Below are 17,957 nucleotides of genomic sequence, written 5' to 3'. Positions count from 1 at the left end.
AGTAGATATTTGATGAGTTACTGCTGTAATGTGGAAAGGGCTGAACTGTATCACTGAGTGACCAAGAGGAAAATGTCAGGGGAAATCAGAGAATATTGACACAGTGACTGCATCTAACAAATTATAGTTTCTATACAAATTATTAGACTAATTCTACGCTTAGATACAGACTGATGGAAACATGCACACACTCCTATTAAGAAAGGTGTGTGTGTGTGTGTATGTGTGTGTGTGTGTGTGTTTGAGGGCAGAATTTGGCCTTATGTACTGTCATTGAAAGCAGTCAATTTTTTGGTGAAACGTGCTAAATCTTTCCCAAACATATTGTAAAATTACACAACATCTCAATTTTAGGAGAGGAAGAGAAGAATGTGATATTTAATGAAAGAGGGAATTCCAGGTAGGCAGATTATATCTACCTTGGGATCTGGCCAGAATGCTGATGTTAGCTTAATATCCTTGCCCTCCTGAAGAGTGCTGTGAGATTTTTCACTACTTAACGTCTTACATCTCATTTGAATGATGATAATTCCAGCAGCATAGTGCCAGTTTGCACCCTACTGGGATGTTGTTCAAAGAGAAGAGTCTGGCAAATAAAGAGTTTCCTTCTGAATGCTTCCTATGTGGCTTTTCCCAAGGACTCTAATTCGATTACTTATCTGGCTATAATACAAGAAGCCAAGCTTCTCCACCCAGAAGCCCACTTAGAGCAGATGAAGATATCCCAGGACTACATATTCAACATCCCATGGTTAATTGCTACAATTTTAGTAGTTTAGTAGCTGTTACACAAATGCAACTATGACATTTTAAAAGAAAAATATGAGGTCAAAGTTTGAAACAAACTTCTTAATTATGCAAGCAAAATTTGCAGAGGCATCTCTTCAGAGGTCACTGAATGAACAAAATAGATGCACTTGCAAAAATTGCAGGAGTATTTAAGGAGGCTGTTAGAAAACAAACCCTAAAAGAGATCAAAATGTTTCTTGGAATCACAAAATGCACAAAAAATTGGTAGTTTTTAAAAAAGATGGTTAATCCATAAACCTGCTCAAAGAGAGCTCCTCTCAGAATGACCACTTTTCCTCCCTTGTTTGATTGTTGATTATTCCTTTGACAGACATCTGTTCAGAACAGTGGTTAACTGACTAATAGTGTTTCTTTTATCAAAATATCAGCACAAGAAAATTCATCTATGACTCCAACATCCAAGAACAGTCAGTCAACTACAGGTAAGACTACATCCTTTTATAATCTTATTTATAGTGTGTTTATAACAGACATATTAATCAATGATGTTTCATAGATTCCTGAAGTTGAAGGCAACAAAGGACCATTAGCTCTTTTAATCTGACCGAGTGTATAGTAAAGGCCACTGAATTTCATTCAGCTACCCCTGTATTGAATCCAATCATTTGTGTTTGGCTAAAGCATATTCTCCAGAAAAGCATCCAGTCTTGATCTGAAGACATCAATAGATGCTTCCTTTGGTAGTTTGTTCCAATGATTAATCACTCTTATTGTTTAAAAATGTGTGCTTTATTTCTCATTTGAATTTTGTCTGGCTTCAGCTTCCAGTCTTTGGTTGTCTTTATGCCTTTCCCTGCTAGATTAAAGAACCTTTAGTACCTGGTATTTCTTCCCGTGAAGGCGTTTACACAGTATAATCAAGTCACCACACAACCTTCTTTTAAATAAACTCTTTAAATCTCTCACTTTAAGTCATTTTCTCCAGCCCTCAAACCATTTCTGTGGCTTTGTAATGCACCCTTTCCGATTTATTAATAACTTTTTTTACAATGTGGACACCTGAACTATGTATACTGTTCCAATATTGGTCTCACCAATGCTTTATTCAAAAGTAAAATCACTTCACTACTTACTACTTCCCTGTTTATACATCCAAGGCCTTTTTACCGTGGCATCATACTTGGAGTTCATGTGGTGTTGCTTGATCACTATGTCCCATAAATCCTTTTCTAAGTTATTGCTTTCTAGGATACAGACCCCCATTCTGTAGACATGGCCTGTATTGCTTGTTCCTAGGTGTACAAATTTTCATTTGGTTATATTAAAATGCATTTTATCTGAATGGACCCAGTTTATCATGTGATCCAAGTAGCTCTGTATGACTGCGCTGGCCCCATCGTACCACCAATTGCTGTGTCATCCACAAATTCTATCAGTTGTGATGATATATCTACTTTCAGATCATTGATCAAAATATTGCATAGTATCAGGCCTAGTACTGATCCATGTGGAACCCCATGATAAACACACCATTTGATGATGATTCCCCATTGAGAACTAATTTTTTAGATCAGTAATGTATCAGTGGGAAGGGCAGAATTATTTCACTTAATGACCAAGAGGAAAATGTCAAGGGAAATCAGAGAATATTGACACAGTGACTGCATATAACAGAGTGTTTTACCCTGCACTTTCAAAGAGGTGTATAGATATTATACTATTTGATTCTGTTAACATCAAGAGTAGTTGCTAGGCTACAAAGCCTGTGCACTATGTTGAAAGTTTAGTGGTTAGATTTCACTTATTGCCTTGCAGCTCAGATTAAAGAATTTGTGCATAGCAAGGTAATGCAATGAGCTAGCACCAAATGCTGAAGCTTGAACCTAGTCACTAAATGGTAAACACATGGAGGTGCCGGAGAGGACTGTGAGGCTCAAGGGTTTGTAGAATACAGAGTTTTTTATTTCTAGCCCAAAAATTCAGATATGGCCAGATATCACTAATAGTAGGGGGTGGGGAGAGAGAAAAGGAACCACCTCTTAAGACCACACAATGAGCTGGATTCCCCACTGCCTTGTCTCACCATTTACAGCTATGCCAAGTAGGCATGAAATATTACTAAATCATACTTTATCATTTTGCATGCATTTGGCACAAAGTAAATGATAAAATAAGGTGAAAAATTAATCTCTCCCTATATTTTTAAAACCCCCGTATCTGACCTCCCTCCCTCCAAGATCTCTGAGGCTGTTTCCATACTCCAGCTTGCTTGATAATTGTCTCCATAAAGTGAAAGGATGCACTTCTGGCTATGAAAAAATTGGGGGAATAGGAACCTTTCTTCAGAAGGAGTCATTGATTGGATACCTTCCCCATGGAAAAGAAAAACTGAGATTAGCATCTTGCAGGAATGTGAATTGGGGACCATAGCTTTCTTCAAGCAGATTGTCTTAGCAAATTATCAATATACTTCATGTCATATACTGCATATTTTACAAAGCAAAGACTAGATTAATAGTAAAGGAGGTGTCAAAACAGAGCTTTGTTGCCCTAATATGAAATATGGGCAAGGAAAGAATGACTCTGCCATTTTAGACCACCTTTGTTCATGTACCTTTCTCAGATCTATAGTATGGAATAGCGCGCACAGATTCCTCTGGTTTCTAATCAGCTAATACTTTCCAAGTCATATCTCAGGTCTCTCAATCTGGCTGATCTCAGAAATGCTAACGTGAGTGCAGTGTGCTGAGCAAAGGGAACAAAGCTGACTGCTCTACCCAGCAGCCAATACAGGGGGACGACATGAGAGTACTATGAATGGAGTCACATCATGATAGCAGTGTGCTGCTCTGTGTCTACACCATAGGGTGTTAATACATCACGACAATATGTCATGATGCAAAGCCAAACGTCAGCATGTCACACTATATGATGATTTTGTGCCTCTCTGCTGATTCTATTTACTAATGAAGCTGATCTCTTCCTCCTCAAACTTGATTATCATGGCCCTGATTGTCTGCCGCCCTGCACCTTGTGCAGTCATTGGCAGCAGTATGGGGTGGGTGTAAAAAAGTAGTGTTTTACACCCTCTATGCTGTCACATTGCCAGCCCCAGCATGCAAAAATCATGACACAAGCAAAAAAACAAACAAAAAGGATTTAAAAATCCGAAGATTTTAAAAAATATATAAATTTGGGTTTTTTTTAAATTTGTCTTCTAATTTCTGAGCCTTTAGTGTGCACTTGGGTCATGTTCTCAGATCTTTTCTCCACAACCATGAAGGCTAGAAACTTTTTGTGATGAAAGCTAAGATTTTCACAAAATTTAAAAAAAGCACCATTTATTGTGATAATCTCCCAAGAGTTGGCTTTGCACTGGTGTAGCTTCCTTTGACTGTGCTCAAAACAACAAATCATGGACTGTTTATGAGACTAAGGCTGGCCTATACCTAAAATTTCTTCTAAAATTATATGGGTTAGGAGTTTGACTAGTGTAACAACAGTTACCTTTACCATTAGAGCTTATTTTGGTTGGGGAGCTGATGTAAACCGTACCAGCAAGAGAACACTTTTGCCAGTCTAAACTGTGTCTTCACTAGGTCTTTCAAACATAGACAAGGCCTACAGTTGGTGTGGCTCTCACTCCATTGTGAGTTAGAGCATGAACAATTGAATAAGAAGTGGTGGGCCAAGGTCATACTCTGGTAAAACTGCAGTAGTCTGAAAAATTTGGGCACCTCTGTTCTAATCCGTACAGTTTATATTCATCTTTTTTATACATCTTCAGGAGAAATTAGCAAATCATTGATTCACCAGATAAATTCTCTCTATACCGCCAAGGATTACAACAGAAACCCCTATCCTTTCCATGTGATTTAGCCATGCAGCTCTCACTAATTTCAGTCTGGTGTGAATGCAAGTGGTATAGCTAAATCCTGCACATCTTTGGAAACATAAGGGAAAGCATTAGGATCCTAAATGTTACAAATGCTTCGTATGCACATTATTAACTTTCATATTTTAGCACCAAACAGACCTGGCAGAGATGTCTGCACTAACACAATCCTTTATATTAATTTTCAGTTTCCAGTGAGTCAACCATTACTATAAGCAGTAGTACAAATGTCTCAGGTAAGCTCTCTATGTTTTCACTTTGCCTGGGATTCACAGGTCTCTGTCACCTGCTGTGCATATAAGACAATGAGAGTGATTCTTTACACCACAAACTTGGGCATGCATTTAAAGAAGACTTTTTTTGGTTTTGGAATATAAATGTCAGTAGAAAATTGTGCTGAACTCCTCCGAGCTGCCTGTGCAACCTTAATTGTGCGTATGCGTTATTATAGTCTTTAATTACATGATTGCATACTATTTTTTCCACTGGATCCCTGCCTCATTTGTTGCACTGGATGGATATTGCTCAATTGATGAGTAGTTATTCAATATTTTCTTTTATCGTCATTGATCAATGTATGGCCCCATGCACACTGTTGAAATCATGCTCTGAAGACAGAATTATTAATTTCCTTATGGGCTTTTCTCTGGCAATCTGAGGGCTTATAGTATCTGAGGGCTTCACAATAATTTATTCATCTCTCTTTACAACTGTTATGTGAGGTGAGGGGCTGTTATTATTCGTATTTTACTGATGGGGAACTGAGGCACAGAGAGATTAAGATCACCCTTCCTCTCAGAAAAATTCAGCCTGCAGAAGACATTCAACATTATTGTTCAGTAGTCAGACTGACCGATGCAACCTACTGAGTTCATTTTACTAATTATCTCTGACTACACCTCTACCCCGATATAACGCGACCCAATACAACACGAATTCAGATATAATGCAGTAAAGCAGCGCTGCGGGGGGCGGGGCTGCGCACTCTGGCAGATCAAAGCAAGTTCGATATAACGCAGTTTCACCTATAACGCGGTAAGATTTTTTTGGCTCCCGAGGACAGCATTCTATTAGGGTAGAGGTGTATTTATGTTGCCGAATTGAGTATCCTGTTAATCAGTCCTGTGGATTTCAAATAGGACAAAGGACACTTGACTGGCTCATCTGATTAGGGCCGGCTCTAACTTTTTTGCCACCCCACGCAAAGAAAAAGAGCGCCACCCCGCCATAACACCCCACCTCCAGCGCCGCGCCACCGAACCCCCCCCGTCCCCCAAGTGCCACACTACGTCGCCGAAACAAAAACAAACCACCCCTCCAAGCGGCGCCCAGCCGAAACAAAAACAACAACAAAAACCTCAAGCGCTGCCCCGCCAAAACAAAAAAACAAACAAAAAAAAAAAAACCGAGCACCCAACACCACCCCAAGATTGGCCGCCCCTTACAAGGTGCCGCCCCAAGTATGTGCTTGGTCAGCTGGTGCCTGGAACTGGCCCTGCATCTGATCCTACCACCCACATGACCAGAGCTCTTTTTAATTCCAAAGTTGGTTTGGTTTTGTTTTGTTTTTCCCTAGGGTAAGAAATCCCAGAATCTCCAAAGAATAAATATTAACTACTCTTCCAGATGATGTCTTATCTATTAATGTGTGAGCAAACACTGGGTCTAATTCTGCTCTCTCAACAATATAAATCAAAAGTCATATCTCCACTAAAGCAAATAGTTACTTCTGATTTACACCAGTGTCAGTGAGAGCAGAACTTCACCCCCCCACCCCCCCCAGAAACATACTGCTTTTCATTTTAACCTATTTTAACATATATCCTTTTTCCTTTTTACTTGGAATCTTTCCAAATGCAGGGTCCACTCCTGAAGTCTCTATTCAGTCCCTAGTCAGCTAAAACTATCAATGAGATGCATTCTTATTGAAATTTTGCCTAAGGACTTCAGGATTGGACCCCCTATGAGGAAAATTTCTCAGATCGTAAAATCCAGTACAGTTGGCAGTCTGTGTTCCAGAGAGACCTAAGGTTGAAATAACAGGTGGTAATGTAGCTAGCTGGAGTTGAGTTACATTGGCAGAGTTACAGTCTACAATATGCCTTGCCCTAGCCAACTGTAAGTCTTTCACTTCAGTAAACATCAAGGGCCTGATTCTAATCATGAGCAGCTACAATGAATTCTGCGGTGTTGCATTAGGTGTAAAATCAGTGTAAGTGTCGCAGGGTGGGCTCTTCACCCTGGATTTCCCTTTGCAAGCAGTCCTCACACACACTTATGTAAATTCACCATAGTGTACTTCATTTATGTCTTATGCAGCTTCGTGTCCCATCACCTTAAGGCTTTTTCCAAGCTTCAACATACCCCGGTGGCACAGGGTGGGGAAATAAGAGGTCTCACCTCTCTGAGATCCTGAGCTTCTTAGCCCTTTTTCCAGCCTCCCTCTCTCCCATTTAACAGTCCCAACAGCCGATGACCTGAATCCCTTTAACTGATTAATCATCCAGTCCTAATAAATTATCTCCCAATTTGGCCCATGTGAGCCAGTCATAGGCTACTCCCTTTCTGTCATTTACCTTCCCTCCCCCCGTTTAAAAAATGTGTTTCCTCCCTGGGCCCTTTCTTTCCTCTAGGGGCTGCTGTCCCTTCCCATGTGCAAGATTTCTTTAAACTGGCTCTCTAAAATCTTTATAGGCGCCCTCTCCATTTTCCATCTGTAAAAGGTACATTCTGATGGAGGGGTAGCCTCTTCCTCTGAGTGTCTGCCCATCTGTCTTCACATCATGGGCAACCTTTTGCAGCATCAGACTTTTTGCCCACTTTTGAAGTCTCCCCATCTACAATATCACCCACCTTACCCTGGATTTCAATAAGCTGTTGCCCTTGCTTCTGGATCTCTCCGGCCCTCAACCTTTTCGCCTTGCCTTTCACCGTCTTCATCTAACTCATCTGCTTCTACTTCTTCCTCCTTTTCATACCCTTTTACACTGGGGTTCTTCCCCAGAAATTTGGTTCTTAGCTTGTATCTTGTCTAGTCTGTTCAGTTTCTTCCTTTGGCTTCTTGGCCTCTTTCTTGTCTCACCTGCTCCAGTTCTTCCCTCTCTAGCCATTTGCTTCTTTGGGCATGTCTCTTCTTCCTCAAAGGAAAAGGGCTCAAATGTATTGCAGTTAGCACAGGTTTGGGCCATGTCCTGACCATCTGCCCTTGCTTCCACCAAAATGTTCCCCAAATCTCCAGAGACATCCTGGCTACTGGACAGACTTTCCTTTCCCCATGAACATAAGAACATAAGAAAGGCCATACCAGGTCAGACCAAAGGTCCATCTAGCCCAGTATCCTGTCTACCGACGGTGGCCAATGCCAGGTGCCCCAGAGGGAGTGAACCTAACAGGCAATGATCAAGTGATCTCTCCGGCCATCCATCTCCATCCTCTGACAGACAGAGGGTAGGGACACCATTCCTTACCTGTCCTGGTTAATAGCCATTAATGGACTTAACCACCATGAATTTATCCAGTTCTCTTTTAAACTCTGTTATAGTCCTAGCCTTCACAACCTTCTCAGGTAAGGAGTTCCACAAGTTGACTATGCACTGCGTGAAGAAGAACTTCCTTTTATTTGTTTTAAACCTGTTTTTTGTTTTAAATGAATGCACATTAGTTTCAGTCTTTCCCCTGGCTTCATCCAGTAGGGCTTCATCCCGTCTCTCCTAACCAATGAGCACCAATGTGTCAGAATCTACCAGGCCTTGTCCCTCATTGCCCCCCTCCCCCAACTCTCATGGAGCCAGTGGGCATTTGTTTTGACTGCTTCCCAAAGGTTCCATCCACCCACAGAACTCAGCAAGATTACAGTCCATGTAGGGGCAGTCCCTCTTCAGATGTCTTGAGCCCCAACACTGGTAACGAACAATTTGACAGTTTGTGGGCAGGGTTTCCTTCCTCCCCCCTCTTATAGTTAGTTGTTCCCCACTTTTCCTCTCTAGGTCATGCCCTTTACATAGACAGTTTGTTTTACTAGGGACAACAGCCTCCGTGAACTCCAAAGTGAGTTTAATGGCAACTTCTAAAGTAGCGGGTTGGTGCCTCTGCATCAGACTCTGGTGACCTCAGGGAGACTGTGCAACAGCTGTTCCAAAATAATGGATGCCCTGATCCCCCCCCCCCGCCCCACTCTTTGGTCACCTGGCCTCATCCACCTAGTGGCCCAGTCTGATAACTTTTGTGCAATGCAACTTACTGCTTGAAACCTTTGCCTGTTTCATTCTGCCAACAGACTCATATGACCTAAAATGGCTGCCTTTATGGTATCCTAATCCACAGCTTGTTCAGCACCATGTAAGCAGCCTGAGCTTCTCCTGAGAGATAGGGAGCTAATCGGAAGCCCCCTACTGTCTTTTCCCAGCCTGCTCCCAAAGCCACCTTCTCAAACATCAACAAAAAGCCATTGGGATCTTTCACTAGGCCCATTTTGCCCAAGCCTGTGCCCATTACTTAGACATCACTCCCTATTGAGGGACTCAACAGCTTCTTTGGGAGCTGTTGCTGCACCTGCAATTGGCCTGCAATAAAATGCTGTAGGCTTTTTTGTTTTGCTGGCCAGGAAAACGAGGATTATCTCTCGGTGCACTGGGTCATCTGAAACTCCTGAAGGGATTTCTTTAACTCCATTTGTTGCTCAACTACTCAGCACAGGAACATCTCTATATTGCCCAATCTGCCACTCCTTATCATCATCTTCTCTCTCCAGTTCTTTGCCTACACCAGAGTGGGAAATCCCAGATAAACCCCCAAATGTCACAGGGGCACTCTTGGCAAGCAACCCTCATATGCTGCCAAGTTAATGGGTGAAATCCAGCCCCCTTTGAAATCAATGGTAGTTTTGCCATTGTCTTCGGTGGAGCTAGGATTTTACCCCGTGTATTTAGATAGGCTTTTCCTTAGTGGAGTGAGTTATTAGGGACTGGGAACATGGGTGGTGTATTCTGGTTTGCTGGTTTTCTGTGTGGAGAGGGGAGTTCTTTCAGTATTGCTGATGTCAATTTAGATGAATTATGGTGTTTTAAAAAAGATATTAATGCAAGTGGGCCTAGAGATATGTGATAGAGATGCTACATGTACTGGGGTGGGGGAGTGGGGAGAATAGGTAAAATAAAGAACTTGAATGTTCTTTCTTTCAGTCGTTTCAAATGTTACCTGGGAACCAGTTTCCTAGACCAACTCTTCACAACAACCAACACAGGTCACTACATCACCATCATCAATAACAGAAGCAAGTGACAAAACTAGTAGTGATAAGTGATAACTTTTGCTGACCAGCTGTTGAACCCATTGGAGGCTGCATTTCTAAACAATAGCGTGGAACAGTAGAGAGCACAAACAATGTAGTTCTGGCAGTAAAATTAGGGATTTGAGAGCAAGTGTTCTCTTAGCTATTAAGTTTACTTCTCAGATACTTCATTCCACAGTAAACCTCTCCATAATGAAGTCCTACTCCAGTGGCTCAGACACTAAAATGTTTCATTTTTTATGAGAGAGATGGCTTTGAACCAATGCACTGGATTTGAACAACCTTGTAATTTGAGGAGGTGGGATGACAAGGTCTTTGGTTTGTCTGTTTTTTAAAAGAAAGTGGATAATCAAGACATGACCATATAAAGTGATCAGAGTGGTCCCAGAATAGCATTCCCATATGTAAACAATAAAGCCCAGATTTTACACAGTTCTAGTACTGGATCAAAACAGATCAGTGTGGCATTTATTAAGGAGCTTTGAGACGAAAATGGAGGCAGGGTGCTACAGAGCTGACCGTGTTACAAACAAGCAGGAATAGAAGCCAGATGCCTCTCCCTCGGCAGTGTTAACTGAAAAGGGAGTTAAATTTATTACAAACTTTTGTCCCTAAAGTAAACAGATGTGACTCTGAGCAGATCTATTGAGTAAGAAGGTGCCATTTTCACCATTACTTTTCAAAGCTAGAATAATACTTTGGCCCCATTTCAGCGAAACACTGAAGGATGCACTTTTTACATATGCTTTGATGCTTTACCAAATAGGAAAGGACTTCACCATATAGCTTGCTTAAGTGCTTCACTGAATTGGGGCCTTTAAAATATTCATTTTTTAAGTTATCATAGAACTTAAAGATGGAAATAATTATTTGGTTATATAGTCCAGCACCCTAATAGTGCATGATGGCTTCCCAGCATATTTTCCAAAATCTTGTCGAGTCTAGTTTTAAATGGTATAAGTCACCAAGGTTTCTTTTTCTTTCCTTAAATCTATTTTCTATAATCTAATGGATTTAACTACTTCAAAGTGAGCACAGGATAATTTAGGCTAGGGAAGAGAAACAGTTTTAACATTATTAACAATAGTAACAATATTACTCCCAGTCCCCACCTTTTGGGCCTGAAAATTAGTCCTCTCTTTTATTTGTCAGTTACACCTTCAAATTCTGTACGCATCAAAATTCAGGCTTTGCCTTTGTATTGAACAGTCTAATGTGTTTGGTCCTCCTTCTCCACTGTATTTTGACCAGCATTCAGGTTCTGTTATTGCAGAAAGTATGGGTGAACAACAGGCTAAAATATCCCCAATGCAGAAGCTGTTGAAGTGTGGGAGAAAGTGTCAAAAGCCCTAAGCAAAAATCACTAATGTGGCTCCTTTCGGTTTGATAGAGGTTCCTGACTCAAGGGTATCAGTGCAGCACAGCCATCTGGAACTAAAACATACCAACAGGTAGGGCTCCTGGCATGTGAGGAAATGCTGATGAGGAAAAGCATGCCTGTCTGTGCAGCTTAGTTCCAGGTGGTGGTCAGTATTGATATGCTGAAGTAGGCCAGGCTTGGAAACCTCTTTAATATTTTGAAGCAATAGGGAAGAAATAAAGTGGGGGAAGTCTGGTGAGTGGTATATTCCATAAGCAAAACCTACATTAATACATAGAGATGGCCTTGAGCTGGAAAAGGCCCAAAGATATAGGGCCTCAAAATTTGTGGGTATTTGAATTGAAATGGGTGCTGACATTTTAATTCAGGACCATTTCAATTGATATGATTTTCCCTGTCCACCCAACGCACCCACAGCCTGTCTGCATCTTAATGGCTGGTGCTTATTATGTGATCTTACTTACTTACCTGCCACTTGGAGTAAGAAATTAAAATGTTCAATTTAACCAACTAATTCCCATTTATAGACTACTACCAAAGAAGCAAATGTTCCCTGATTATATTTGCAGTCCTTACCCAACCTTTACTCTCTTTAAATCAATGGGAGCTTTGATTAAGGACTGTGGGATTTAGCCCCATAATCAAAGTAGGGTAATTTCAATTTTCATTCACTGTTAAGGCTTTGATTGGAAACAACATGAAGGGTGGCCTTTCTTGCATGCCCACTCTAGGGGGAGAAGAAACACAGCAAGCTTTCTTCCATCCATCTCCCCGCCCTCCAACTGCATCTGCAAATTAATAAGACAGTATATAGCTGTCTCTGGAGGGCAAGGGTAGTGTTGGATTTTTTAAAAAATCAACACATTTTTTTCAATCCCAAAATGCAATTTCATCAAAGCCAGAATGTTTTGCAGAAATGTAAGTTTTGACAAAAAATATTGTTGGGAAGGTTTTTCAAGTCCAGGATGGAATTTCTGATGAAAGCAATACTGCAGAATAGCAAAACTGGTAGGTCGCTTACCTGGAATGGGGGAGGGAGACCCAATTTAAAAACTATTCTGCCTGATTAACAGCAGGAATTTGAACCTAGGTTTCCTGCATCCCAAATGTTCAATTGGCTATTCTGGGGTGAGTCACTCTTGTTTTGATGCAGAATGGAAACAAATTTTGAAACCGCATAATTTTTCATGAAAGGTGATCATGGCTTCATTACCTGCATTCCACCATCTTTATTTGCACACTGGAGGGATGGGGGGGGGGAGTTTCCTTTGTCCTCGTTTCCCTCTGTGACAAGTACACATGACAGACCAGAATTTTCCCCATAAAATGGAGACTAGTCTATTAGAATATTGGCCACTACCTTTCTTTTTCAATTACTCTTCATTCCCTCCCACCACCCATCTTCAGTGTGTCTCAGAGTACAAATGACAATAATTCAAGATTGCCTAATGAAATTTTAAATTTCACCTTAAAAAAACCACTAGGCTGGATCTATAATAAAAATTAGGACTTTCTGCAAAAGAACATATATATTGCTTTTTAACTGGGGAAATCACTTTCCCCACGCCAACCCCTGGTAAAAGCTTCAGAAGATGATCCCATCCACACAGCAGAGATTTGACAGCTCTCCCCATCTCTGCTACTATTTCTGTTGCTGCTGTGTGCTTTGTGAAAGAATGAAATAGCCTCTTTTCTCAGTCTACCATATTTCTTCCCCTCCACAGGCACTCTTTCCCTCTCCCTCTGTTTATTGATATATTAGGCCAAACATATTAGGCCACTGTCCTTTGTCTTTTATTAATATTTGAGGACAACTCCTCAATATATTTGATTTTACTAAATCAAAACTACTGCATCTGACCTGTAGTCCACAGCCCCAAACAAGAGCTGTGTGTAAGATCCAGAGCTTGTTTCTCTCACCAGCAAAAGTTAGTCCAATAAAATATATTACCTCACCCGCTTTGTCTCTCTGGTATTTTTGTTTGTAGTAAACTACAGATGCAGAAGACCAGACACAATCAAGTGTGTATATAAATATTCGAATTCTATAATTAATATAATTTAGACCTCTGACTACCAGGGGCACAATCAAGTAGACATTTACTGTGAGGTTTTCAAAGCTGCCTTGATTATTTGAACAATGATTTACCATTAATTTGAATGGGGATTGGGCATCCCAATCCCTGAGGATTTTGATGTTGCACTATGCCCTAGTGGATAGAGCACTGGACTGGAACTCGGGAGACCTGGTTCTACCATTCGCCTGCTGGGTAACCTTGAAAAAGTCACTTCCTTGCTCTGTGCCTCAGATTCCTCATCTGTTAAATGGGGATAATGATGCTGACTCCCTTTATAACGTGCTTTTGAGTTGTGCTGATAAGAGCTGGGTTTTATTCACATCTGCAATCAGCTGCATGTGCTGTTGACTATAGGTGCAAAATTAGAGGCCTGAGTAAATCCTCTTATAAAATTTGGTCCTCTGTGTGTGTATGTGTAAGGTATAAGCTCCACAGAAATCACTTCGTTTTCCACTTAAAATCTCTTACGGGAAATAGAAAGATTTTGACTGGAAATGCACACTGTTTCTTTTGGCCTGAAAGATGCTTAACTCAATTTTTGAAGTGTGTCTATGAATTACTAAGATGGTTGACTATACATCATTTTTTACACAGAGATAATTTTGGTTTTGATGTTCTCTACACTTCACAATCATTTTTGGCTTATTTGATGTGGTTCTAATATCAAAACTAGTTAGCTAGCAGCCTGCGGGGAGGGAAATTAAGAGCACTATGTGGAAAAACTGAAATGTATGTGGATTGTATATAAGATAAGTGGTAATTCACCCTGAGATCAAGAGAGGATATATGTAAAATTTCAGTTCATTAAAAGAAAATGAAGGGCTGTTGGACACAAGTAGTAGGCAAAACCTGATGCTCAGACAGCAGATTTACCAGAACAGCTCCAGTTTTCCCCCTTTGCTTTCCTGCTGATTATTCCTTTGACAAATATGTGTTGAGAACAGTGGTTAACATACTGTCATTTATCCTACCAAAATATCAGCAGGGAAAACTGAATCACTGCCAGGGAGTTCTGTGATGGCAGCATCAGACTCCACTAGGATGACGGCTGGTAAGGCATCCCTTTAAAATCTTATTTATAATCAACTGTTGACAACAGACCCATTAAACAATGATGTGACTCTGTTTTACAGCAGCAACTTGCTTTCTCTGCTGTGATGCTTTGCTGTGAATTCAGCATCCTCCTGTTAAGCATGCAGAAATCTTTTCTGCAGCTGGCGGAATAGGCACATAATGAATTGCTGCAGTGATGTGTCAGTGGGAAGGGCAGATCTGGATCACTGAGTGCCCAAGAGGAACCAGCAGGGGATTCTGTTACAGAACACTGGCATTGTAATAAGCAGAGAACTCAGATTTACACTGTCTCCTTCTACTTCCTACATCAAATTAAGTCTCTTGTAGATCTGAGTTATGGGTTTTATCAAAACCCAAATCTCTAGCAGGCTCAGTGCAGCTCTTCCATTTATAAGCACTGGCTATATCTGAATGAGTCAGCCTCTTTAGAGAATTGGCACAAGAACTGCTCCATCTACTTAGGAGATCCAAATACTGTGTATTAGACACAAGGCTTAGATACTACTGAAGGCCCCAAATCAGTTGTTGAGATTTAACTGTAAAGGATAGAATTACAGATAGAATTAAGAGAATCTCCGCATTAGGTTGCCTCTTTAGGCTCACATGGAATCCAATGCAGGGGGCCTGTGCACAACTTTGCGCCCACTTCAGCCCTCAATATAGGGCTTAAGGGCTTGATCCAAAGCCCATTGAAGTTCATGGGATTCTTTCTAAATAACTGCAATGGGCTTTACATCAGGTTTTAAATAAGGCATAAGTAGTACTGTTACCCCTTCTGACTAGGGATGTAAATATTGTTTAAATAGCTAATTACTTAAACGATAAAAATTATACCATTTAACTGGTTAACCGATTAAAGGGAGAGGGGCTGGAGCTGCTCCAGCCGGCACGCTGGGGTTTAACATTTAGGGTGGGTTAATGGTAAGACTAACACTTACCGGATAACAGTTTAACCATTTGATATTTTACATCCCTACTTCTGACCTGAGCAGCTAGCCAAAAACTCAGGGTCTAATAGGTCTTTCCAGTTCAGAGGAAAAATTGGTGACACTGAGGCCTGATCTACATTAGGAACTTACATCGGCATAGCTACATCTTTCAGGGGTGTGAAAATCCACGTCCCTGAAAGATGTAGCTAGACTGACCTAACCCCCGGTGTAGACAGTGCTAGGTCGACAGAGGAATTTTTCCATTGTCCTAGTTACCACCTCTTGGGGAGGTGGATTACCTATGCCAATGCAAATACCCCTCCCATCGGCATAAGTACTGTCCATGCTGAAGTGCTACAGTGGCACAGCTGCAGTGTTTTGAATGTAAATATACCCAACACACGCACATACTTACCCAGACAATGCTCAGCAAAACACCTCTGCCCAAAACTCCTGGGCAGGATGAGAACCACTTTGGTCTTGGGTGGAGGGAGCTTGTGATTAACTTATCCTGACAGTATTGGTAATTGAAGGGTGTGTTCATGCCCAATCTCAAGGAGCTTTTAACTCTGTTTCACCCAGCTCATAACAGTACCTTGGCCATCCCTCTGTACAGGATGGAATTTCGCCCACGCTGAATAAATTGTATCAAAAAAGATAAATGAAGATTATGTTCTCTCACTGATCCTCCACTGTGGAATGTACATGTTCCCCAGAACAATCTGTTCTCACAGCAACTAAATATGAGTAGAGTACTTAGACCTGGGTTGCTGCCAGTAGAGAGGTGACTCTTGGAACATGTGCTCCCTGTGGGATTACAGCCATATGTGGGCCCTGGAGCCATCCTTAGCTAAATAGGCAAGTGGACTGCATGTCGCTGTAACCCCAAAACAACTGGCTGGTATGGAGGTTTCATCTTTGAATCATTAGGTACTGGCCATGGCTGAAGGTAGGTGACAAACTAGATGGACAGTGGTTTGTTATGGTCTGGTGAGTCCAGTGTTTCTGTCTGGTTTACATCTGCTGTCTGTTGAGGAATCACAAACTACCTATTTGGGTTTCTTTTAATGCCTACTGGTCCAAATTTTGCTATCTTTTACACCTTGTACAAGTCCACTAAAGACGATGGTTTTGCTTGCATGTAAATTAAGAGGAAAATTTGGCCCACAAACTTTAACACCAAAGATTAATGAAGAAAAAAATCATACAAGAGTCCAAGATCAATTCAGACTGCTGTCTGTAGCAGCTGTCAGCACAGTTCAAAATCAGCTTTTTTAGGCCTGGTCTACACTACGAGTTTAGGTCCAATTTAGCAGCGTTTAATCAAATTAAGCCTGGACACGTCCACAAGACGAAGCCCTTTTTTTCGACTTTAAATTAAATTAAATTAAATTAAATTAAATTAATGGAGATATCCTATCTCCTAGAGCTGGAAGGGACCTTGAGTCCAGCCCCCTGCCTTCACTAGCAGGACCAAGTGCTGATTTTGCCCCAGATCCCTAAGTGGCCCCCTCAAGGATTGAACTCACAACCCTGGGTTTAGCAGGCCAATGCTCAAACCACTGAGCTATCCCTCCCCCTTAAAGGACTTAAAGGGCCCTTTAAACCAGTTTCTTTACTCCACCTCCGACGAGGGGATTAGCGCTGAAAACGGCCTTTTCGGGTCGGATTTGGGGTAGTGTGGATGGAATTCAACCGTATTGGCCTCCGGGAGCTATCCCAGAGTGCTTCATTGTGACCGCTCTGGACAGCACTCTCAACTCAGATGCACTGACCAGGTAGACAGGAAAAGCCCCATGAACTTTTGAATTTCATTTCCTGTTTGCCCAGCATGGAGAGCACAGGTGACCACACAGAGCTCGTCAGCTCATCAGGTAACCATGTCCCAGGATCGCAAAAGAGCTCCAGCATGGACCGAACGGAAGGTACGGGATCTGCTCGCCATACGGGGGAGACAAATCAGTGCTAGCTGAACTCCGTAGCAGTAAACAAAATGGCAAAATATTAGAAAAAGTCTCAAAGGCCATGAAGGACAGAGGCCATAACAGGGACGCACGGCAGTGCTGCATGAAAATTAAGGAGCTAAGGCAAGCCTACCACAAAGCCAAGGAGGCAAACAGAAGGTCCGGGGCAGAGCCGCAGACATGCCGCTTCTACGCGGAGCTGTATGCCATGCAAGGGGGTGCAGCCACCACTACCCCAACCCTGTGCTTTGACTCCATCAATGGAGAATCACGCAACAGGGAAGCGGGTTCGGGGTACGAGGAAGATGATGATGAAGACAATGAAGATAGCTCACAGCAAGGAAGCGGAGAAACTGGTTTCCTCAACAGCCAGGATATGTTTATCACCCTGGAACCAGTAACCCCCGAACTCACCCAAGGCGTGCTCCCAGACCCTGAGGGCACACAAGGGACCTCTGGTGAGTGTACCTTTGTAAATATTACACATGATTTAAAAGCAAGCGTGTTTAATGATTAATTTGCCCTGGCAATTGTGGCCAGTACAGCTACTGGAAAAGTCTGTTAACGTGTATGGGGATGGAGCGGAAATCCTCCAG

At 41.7% G+C, this 17,957-nt stretch overlaps 1 protein-coding gene across 2 annotated transcripts in view; it reads left to right on the top strand.

Annotated features, from left to right (window-relative positions):
* EMCN (endomucin) overlaps window positions 1-17,957 on the top strand; it is a 95,478-nt gene that overhangs the window by 30,682 nt on the left and 46,839 nt on the right. For both annotated transcript variants that reach the window (XM_034772144.1, XM_034772145.1), the window contains exons 3-5: window positions 1,179-1,232; window positions 4,834-4,881; window positions 14,377-14,445. In XM_034772144.1, the coding sequence (XP_034628035.1) occupies window positions 1,179-1,232; window positions 4,834-4,881; window positions 14,377-14,445 (171 nt within the window). The remainder of the gene's footprint in view (window positions 1-1,178; window positions 1,233-4,833; window positions 4,882-14,376; window positions 14,446-17,957) is intronic.

This window comes from Trachemys scripta, chromosome 5 (genome assembly GCF_013100865.1).
Source record: "Trachemys scripta elegans isolate TJP31775 chromosome 5, CAS_Tse_1.0, whole genome shotgun sequence".
NCBI classification, from domain to species: Eukaryota; Metazoa; Chordata; order Testudines; family Emydidae; genus Trachemys; species Trachemys scripta.
This window is presented reverse-complemented; position numbering and strand designations above follow the sequence as displayed.